General features: G+C 54.8%; 1 protein-coding gene across 1 annotated transcript in view; it reads right to left on the bottom strand.

Annotated features, from left to right (window-relative positions):
- Nucleotides 1–8,226, bottom strand: part of GNB3 (G protein subunit beta 3) — a 19,059-nt gene extending 10,833 nt beyond the window's left edge. Inside the window, exons 1-5 of the mRNA XM_026660216.2 lie at nt 6,230–8,226; nt 5,990–6,091; nt 4,821–4,859; nt 4,515–4,621; nt 4,182–4,245 (exon numbers count right to left, since the gene is read on the bottom strand). Of these exons, the coding sequence (XP_026516001.1) occupies nt 4,182–4,245; nt 4,515–4,621; nt 4,821–4,859; nt 5,990–6,046 (267 nt within the window). The 5' untranslated portion in view covers nt 6,047–6,091; nt 6,230–8,226. The remainder of the gene's footprint in view (nt 1–4,181; nt 4,246–4,514; nt 4,622–4,820; nt 4,860–5,989; nt 6,092–6,229) is intronic.

Here is an 8,226-nt window from a genome sequence, read left to right on the forward strand (position 1 = left end):
GAGCCGGGGCCGGGGGTGCTCGGCCGGGGCCGGAGCCGTGGGGCCCTGCTGGGGGTGCTCGGCCGGAACTGGGGCCACTGCCCCGGGGCCCGAGCCGGGCCGGAGCCAGAGCCGCTGGGGCCGGGGCTGGAGGTGCTCGGCCAGGGCTGGACTAGGCCGCGCCTCCCCTCCCCGGAGCCCTCCTCGCGCCCCCCCTCCCCAGCTTACCTGCTGCTGCCACCGCCTGCCCCTGCTTCTTTTCAGGCTTCCCGCAAACATCTGATTCGCGGGAAGCAGGGGAGGGGGAGGAACAGGGGGCGGAGCGTTCAGGGGAGGGGAGGAGGGGGAAGTGAGCTGGGGGCGGGGTGGAGAGCTGCGGGGCCCTCTTAGGCGCGGGGCCCAATTCAGCCTAATCGGCTGAATTGGCCTAAAGCCGGCCCTGTCAGGCACATCCGTGATCCTTTTAGCACCCTACTAATCCATAGCACTTACTGCTTCCAACACCCAGCTCAGAGCAGTTTCACATCCTCCCTTAGGACTGGTCTGTTTGATGGCACTCATAGGGTGCCCATGAGGAGCTGTCATGTGGCCCTCAGCCCTTTTGCCACCCCAAAACCTTTGGGTTTGAAACTGGGCTGGGATCCTGCCACTGCCTCCCCCCCTCATCTGCCAGGGAGTGAGGAGCACAGTGATCCCACATTCCTCTGTGTGTCAGCTGTCTTGGCCGCAGCCTGGGGTGTCCTTACCCTTGATTGGAACCTGTTTACATTGGTTATTAACCCAGTCACAACTCTGTGGCTCTGGTGTCCCAGCGTCTGGTGAGGGATGCAGGATGCTTCTGCACATTGGCAGGCCCCCTCTGGAGTTCTGTCCCAACCTCAGCGCTGTGTAAATACAAGGAGCCCATCTCCCATCCCAGGGTCAACCCAAGTCTGAGTCCTCTCCCAGCCCCCTTTCATGGAGGGCTGTAATTTGGGCAGTGGCGCTGTTCTTCCTCATGCTTCTGCTGCTTCTCCCGGTCCTCTAGCTTCTGTTGCTCCAGCTGCAGCTCTTTTGCTCTCAGCTCCAACTACTTCAAATCTACCGATGGGAAACCAGGTGGTGAAGACCCGCCTGCTGGATGGGGAACCGGGTCTGGTGGGCACGCTGCTGCTGCCTCTGCTGCTCCCAGACCCTCTTGAAGCCCCACTTGGGCCTGGAACCTGCTTCTTAGACTGGTCATCCTTCACCAGCTGTGCAATCAGCTGCGCCTTGTTGAGCTTCCCAACGCTTAGCCCGCTCTCCCTGCACAGGTTTGCAATATTCTTCTTAGGGAGATGGTTATACACCATTTCCTCCCTGTTTTCTTTAACTTCTCTTGTTTTACCGCTGCCAACACTTCTGGTGCCTTCAGCAGCCAACTGTCTACTGGGTGCATTCGCCAACCATCCTCTGCTACCACCTGTCATGAATCCACAGGTCCGATGCTCTTGAATGGCTCTGGAACAGTCCTTTCGAGGACCCCTTCTGTGTGTCAGCCCCCTTAGGGTCACACTGTCACTAGGGTAGGCCTCTTAGCTTCACTGCCTCCAGGGACCCAACCTCGGAGCCTTCAGCATCCCTGCTTCTCACCGTGAGCTCCCCTCAGTCAGTCCACCTGAATTGGACACCTGGGGAAGACTTGCACACCCAAAAGGAGCAATGCATCCTTGACTTCCTGATCTGCAGTGACTCTCAGCCAGTGTTGTAAAAGCAGAAGGGTTTAATAGCTGTCTGGAACGCAGTATAGAAAGTCCTTAGTTAACATAGGAAAGTTACAGCAAAGTCCACCTGGGTCAGTTCTGAGCCCTCTGACCGCCTCTTTAGTCCCAGACTAGAAGTTTCCCTCTGCTTCCAGCAGCCCACACAATACAATACCCCTGTCCTGCCGCCCTGCCACTCCCCACTCCCCAGTCCTTTGTTCTCCAGCTGGCTTCCTAAGGAGGATGAGCCATCCATGGTCATTTGTTGCTAGGTGCCAAATGTCCAGGCAATTGGAGCGACCATTGTCTTCTGGGACTCTCCACGGGCGTGAGCCCCAGGCAGCTAAGCGTCGCACTCACCTGTATCTCTGGGTCACTCCAAAGAGTAAAGGACCTTTCCCCTAGTTAACTATGCACCACACAGGGGAAATTGAGGCACACACAATAGTTATCCAAAATATTATGAAAAATTACCCTCCGTCACAAGCTCCAAATCAAAGATGACACCTGGGTTACAGGCCTGAGTGACAGGCAGGATGGTGGTATTTTCCACAGTGATCAAGACAGGAGGTAGCAAAGAGGACTATTATTCTCACTTCCCTGAGATAGCTTTACTAGATTGAGTATATCAAATCTATTCTTAAAACACATGGTGTACCTAACCTCATGATATCTGACAATGGGCCACAGATTAGTGGGCATAAGAGTAAGCAGTTTCAGTGAAGTATTTATTTAGACATAACTGCTAGTCCCCATCATCCCCATTCCAATGGGTTGGTGGGAAACAGAGTCAAAATAATAAAGTATCTACTGAAAAACGCTGAGGAGTCAGATTCTGATCCATATTAAATTACAGAATGCCACCAATAAAGCACAAGTTGTTACCTGTTGACATTTATTTCACAGAAAACAGAACCAGAATGCCTGTAATGATAGAAGCTGATGTCAGAGAAACTGGGGACTTGCAGATGTATAAAGAGACAGAAAAGGCCAAACCAAAAAAAAAATCATTATGACCTAGGAGCTGCCAACACTTCAAGAAAATGACACCATGCATATCTATCATGGGAAACAATAGCTACAAATAGCAGTGGTTTCACCTGAGGTTGCCTCCCCAGACAGACACTTACTGAAGAAGAATAGGCAACACCTTCTCCAACTTCCACAAGAGAGGGAGATAAGGGGCACTGAGTTTGCCATTTTGCCCAAGGAGGTCTCAGACAAGTAACAAGCACAGCAGGTTAAGACAGATGAACCCGAGCACTTAGCACTGACAGAATAAATGGACTCTGCCTTCTGACAATAGCAGTACTGATATTTCAAGGTAGACCTGCAAGTCCAAGCAGTGGTGCAAAGCATCTCAGAGATTAATTGCACATCGTTAGTAAATTCAGTCAGTAGATGGACTGTAAGTATTGGGAATTGTATGTTATGTAAATATTGATTGTAAATTGTTATCTTTAAATCTGGCTGGGAAAGGGAGACGTGGGGAACTGTATCTTTAAGAGGCTCATGTTATGTAATGCAGAGGCAGCTGGAACTGAACCATTGAATGAAGCAGATCACTGAACACCACAGTATGGCAGGGAGCATGGCAGAAGTTTGGCTGAGGGGGAGCTCCCAGCCATGGGCACCAGGTTTATATAATTTTTGGTGGTGCACAGAATGGCTCCAAGCAGAGCCGTCCTGTCCATAGGACGGACCGGGACAACTTCCCCGGGCCCCGCACTTTGGGGGGCCCTGCGCTTCAGGGGGTCCAGGGCAGCCTGGGCGGGTTAACGGGGGGCCTGGCGCCAGCAGCAGCGAGCGACCCGGCCCCAGCCCACCCCACTCTGCTCCGCCCCGCTGGCTCCCAGCATCACTTGGGGGAGGGGGCGGAAGCCAGAAAGAGGCGGGGCGGGGGCTTGGGAGAAGGGGTGTAATGGGGGTGGGGAGGGGGCAGAGCAGGGCAGGGTTGGGACTGGGTCACTCGCTGCTGCCGGTGCCTGGCCCCCCCGCTAGTCCCCCAGGCCGCCCTGGACCCAGAGCCGTCCCGTCCATAGGACAGACTGGGGCAACTGTCCTTGGCCCCGTGCTATGGGGTGCCCTGCGCTTCGGGGAGATGTGGGCTCCAGGGCGGCCTGGAGAGTTAGCTGGGAGCCTGGCACTGGCAGCAGAGAGCAACCCAGCCCCCTCCCTGCCCCCATTCCACCCCTTCCCCCAAGCCCTGCCCCGCCTCTTTCCGGCTTCCTCCCCCTCCCCCAAGTGATGTCAGGAGCCGGTGGGGTGGAGTAGAGTGGGGTGGGCCGGCTCCCTGAAGCACGGGGGCCCCCAAAGTACAGCGACCCCAAACATTGGTGTAGCCGGGCCCACATTCCTAAAAATTGGTAGAGCACGGGCACCACAGGCCCGTATAACTCGCCGCCTATGCTCCCAGCTACTCCACTCCTGGCCTCCCCTAGCAGGTGATTCTGGCTACTGGTGTGTGCTCCCGACTCTTACCTTATTGGTTGTGTAAGTGTCCCACACGATCAGTTTCCCATCTTGGGAGGCACTGACCAGGAGTCTAGGAGAGAGGAAGCAGGCCCTGTTAGTGTCACCTCTCCCACTGGGCCACTCCCACCAGCATCCCCCTCCCCTCCCTGTCACTGCACCAGCTCACATTCCCTAAATAAGCAGCAGGGATAGGGTGACCAGATGTCCCGATTTTATAGGGACAGTCTCGATTTTGGGATCTTTTTCTTATATAGGCTCCTATTACTCCCCACCCCCGTCCCGATTTTTCACACTTGCTGTCTGGTCACCCTAAGCAGGGGCAGCCAGTGTTTCACTCACTTGGAGTCCGTGCACCAGTGCATTGCATAGATCTTGGCCAGGTGCCCACGCAGGGTCCTCCGTGTACGCATCTGAATGCGTCCAACTACCTCCACCCCGGACACAATCTAGGGGGGTGGGAGATTCCCCCAAGGAGAGAGAGAGTTAAACCTCAGCCAGCAGGGAAGGGGGCTCTCCAACCCCCCACATTGCCACATGGCTCCATCCCTCATTCCCTCTCCAGGCTGTTCTGGGAAGCGCAGCCTGGGGGTTGTGGCTGATTTGCACAGCCACACCCGGCTGAGGTTGGCTAACACCATCTCCTACCTGAGCAAGTGTAGTGTCAGCACAGGCTTTCCGTGCATCCTGCAGGGAGAGAGGGAATGGCAAGAGACAGAGCGAGCATGAGAGATGGGAGGCAAGGGCAAGAGAGACTCAGGTACAGGATTTGAAAACCTCTTTAGATTTACTTCCATTGTAAGCTCCTTGGGCCAGGGACCGTCATTTTGTTCTGTTTGTACAGCACCCAGTGCAACAGGCTCCTGGGCCGTGGCTAGGGCTCCTGGGCACTATGGTAATAACACAAATAATCATAAAGAATAAGTTGGGGCACAACCCCCACCTCCTCCCCCACCCCAGGCCATAGGCGCCGACTTCTGCTCCCGCCGGTGAGTGCTCAACGCCCCTCTGCCCCCGGCACCGCCCCCACTCCACCCCTTCCCCCAAGTTCCCACCCCCACCCTGCCTCTTCCCACCCCTGCTCTGCCTCCACCCTTCCCCCATTCCACCCCCTTCCCCAAGTTCCCGCCCCACCTCTTCCCCCCAAGGGCGCTGTGTCCCTGCTCCTCCCCCTCCCTCCCAGAGCATCCTGAGCACCACCAAACAGCTGTTTGGCAGCGGGCAGAAGTGCTGGGAGGGAGGGGGAGGAGCAGGAACATGGCGGAAGAGGTGGGGAAGAGGCAGGGGGAGCTTGGCTGCCGGTGGGTATTGAGCACCTGCTAATTTTTCCCCGTGGGTGCTCCAGCCCCAGAGCATCCATGCAGTTGGTGCCTATGCCCCAGGCTATATATCTACTTTTCTCCACACTAAGCCCCTCCACTGGGGTGCACCCCACGCACACCCCAAAGGACAGGGAGATTAAATCCTGGGGAGGAGAGGAAGGAATCAAATTCTATGATGTGACACTCCTTCCCTGGCCTTGCAGACCACCCACCACCTGCCACCCATCCCTACCACATGCCATACACATTTCTATCTTACTGGTGGGGAGGGGAGGGAGGTTTAGTAGTTGCCTTCTTAGTAGGGGCTCTTGGGATTAAGGCAGGAGAGAGCTGAGCTCTCTCTGGATGGGAATTCCCAGCTGTGGAGGGAGGGGCTCCTTCAGGATAGGATTATTTTGGGCGGAGTGGAGCAGCTCCCTTGGGCTGGGATTCCCCTGAGCAGATGGGAGGGGGGAGAAAGTGGGGCGCATGGACTGGTTCCATCTCCAGTGTTACCGCAATCTGCTTCTTCAGCTGCTCGGCCTCCTGCCTCATCTGTTCCATTTCACCCATCTCGATCCGCTAGTAATGGGTCCTCCACTTGGGATAGCCTGAGTCCTGGAGAGACCAAAATGGCGGGGGGGGGGCTGTCAGAGGCCACTAGTTAGAAGGTCTCACCTTTCCCTCACACCTCCCATTGCTCAGCATCCCAAAGGGCTTTACACACTCCATGTGCACATGGAACACTTTACCCACCTGCTGAGATGCAGCATTCTCTGGGGTGGGACTTGGCAGCCATTTAACAGCTGCATTACAGGGCACTTTGGGACAGGAAGTGGAGTGCTGTATCTGGTTGAACCTGTGTGAGGACTATAGGAAGGAGGAATGGACTCATCTCAGTTGAGGTTTGGCCAAGAAAATGCAGTTCATTGCGCAACTCATGGGGAGAGTGACAAATCTCAGGCAATCAGGACTCTAGTTTCATATTTTCTCTAAAAACATCTCTAGCATCACACAACACTGGGACCTGTGCTAACTCGGAGCGGAGAGGGAGTCAGCCACACAGCTCTCTGAAATCTATTTGAAATGTTCAGTTTTCCCCAGTGACTCTAGCTCCTCCCCCAGTCTGCAGACCCCATCCTGCCTCCCACACACCTGCTCTTTGTTAGTTCAACATTTCCCCGGTGATGGTGTCAGATTCCTGGATGGGCCCCATGTGATTTGCATCTCACCTGTTTGTCGGCAGAGATCAGCTCCCAGGTTTGGAGTTTCCTTAGGCCCTGCCAGCCCTGAGGTTAGTGACAGACCCTTCGCCAGGACCACAGCTTCCCAGGCGAGGAAACACGATGGGCTGTACATGCAGGATTTCTCCTTCCAGCACCTGAGGGGTTACTTTGGCCATTCCCACCAGGTAGGCAGGGGTTGCCTTAGCCCTGTTTGAGGGAATCCTTTCTTTCCACAGTCTGTGCTCTATCCATCCCTAGATCCCAGTTTCCCTGCCCTTGGGGAGACAGCTCCCTGGGCTCACGGACCCCTCAGCACTGGGGAGATAGCTCCTGAGCTCCTTTCCCTTGGCTCAGTCTCAGCCCCTTCCTTGTGGTTGCTCCTGCTCAGGCACATGCAGATAATTCTCAAGTCTCTTCTTTTATTCCTGGCTTTGCCAAGCCAGCTGGATTTAGCTCTTTGACTCTCTCCCCAGAACTCAACTCCACCACCCCTTGAGCGTTTCTGTGGCTGTTCCTTGAGTCCCCCCAACCCGAGCCACACTTCAAGGTTCTCAAAGCCCTGTTCGGGGGCACCTTGAGATGCAATGCAGAATCTCAGCTTTCATTACACACAAGTTGGTTTCTTGCTTTTTCTTGCAAAGAGCCTTACAAATGCAATACAAGGATCGACAGGGGAGTTGTTCCTGGATTTCCCTAAAGCTTCCCCAGGGCAGCCTCTGGAATCCAGGAAAGCCAAGGTCACAAGCCCTTGGATTTTTGGGATGGCCCATGGCTGCATTTGTGAGAGTCAGTGACCCTTGGGCTGGCCCTGACGCTTGTAGGGGTGAGCCAAGGCTCCTCTCTGCTAGTTGCCTGTGGCTGAGTGGTCAGGGTCACCTGTGGCCACCCAGAGGGGCAGCTCAGTAGCATTAGAGGCAGCATATTCTAGTGGACTAAGTGGAGTATGGCCAGCAAATGAATAATCTCAACACTGATCCCAGCTTCCTCTGTGGCTGTACCCCAGATCCCCCAGTTATGAAATGGGGTTAATAAGCATGACCCACCACGTGGTGGGGCTGAGACAACCAGCTGATGTTTGGTAGGTGAGGCACTAAAATCCCCCAGAATTCACACGGAGGACTGGCTGCTTCCCCCCAGCTCCCAGCCTGCTTGGAGAATTGTTCCTCTAGTAAAAGTTGGCGACATGTTCCCTGTTCTCCTGCAGCAGCTGACTGAGTGGAGACAGGACCTAAAGATCCCTCCCAGCCCCAGCCCCACTAGTTCAAAAATCATGAGTCAGGCCCCAAGATCATGAGATTTAAACCAAAAATATATGTGCCTCCTTGTTTCTTTGCTGTCTGGTTTCTGGACCTTCTGGTTGCACTTAGGTCCCGTTTCCCAGATCTTCTCCCCAGCAGCGAGGGCTAGAGCTGTATCTTTTTAAAATGAAAGCTGAGATTCTCAGGTAGTTACAGAATCAGGAGCAGGGACTTTAGGAAAAACATCAAATATCATGAGATGTGATAAAATCATGAGAGTTGGCAATAC

Source organism: Terrapene carolina, unplaced genomic scaffold (genome assembly GCF_002925995.2).
Source record: "Terrapene carolina triunguis isolate 2854851 unplaced genomic scaffold, T_m_triunguis-2.0 Scaffold740, whole genome shotgun sequence".
Taxonomy (NCBI): domain Eukaryota; kingdom Metazoa; phylum Chordata; order Testudines; family Emydidae; genus Terrapene; species Terrapene triunguis.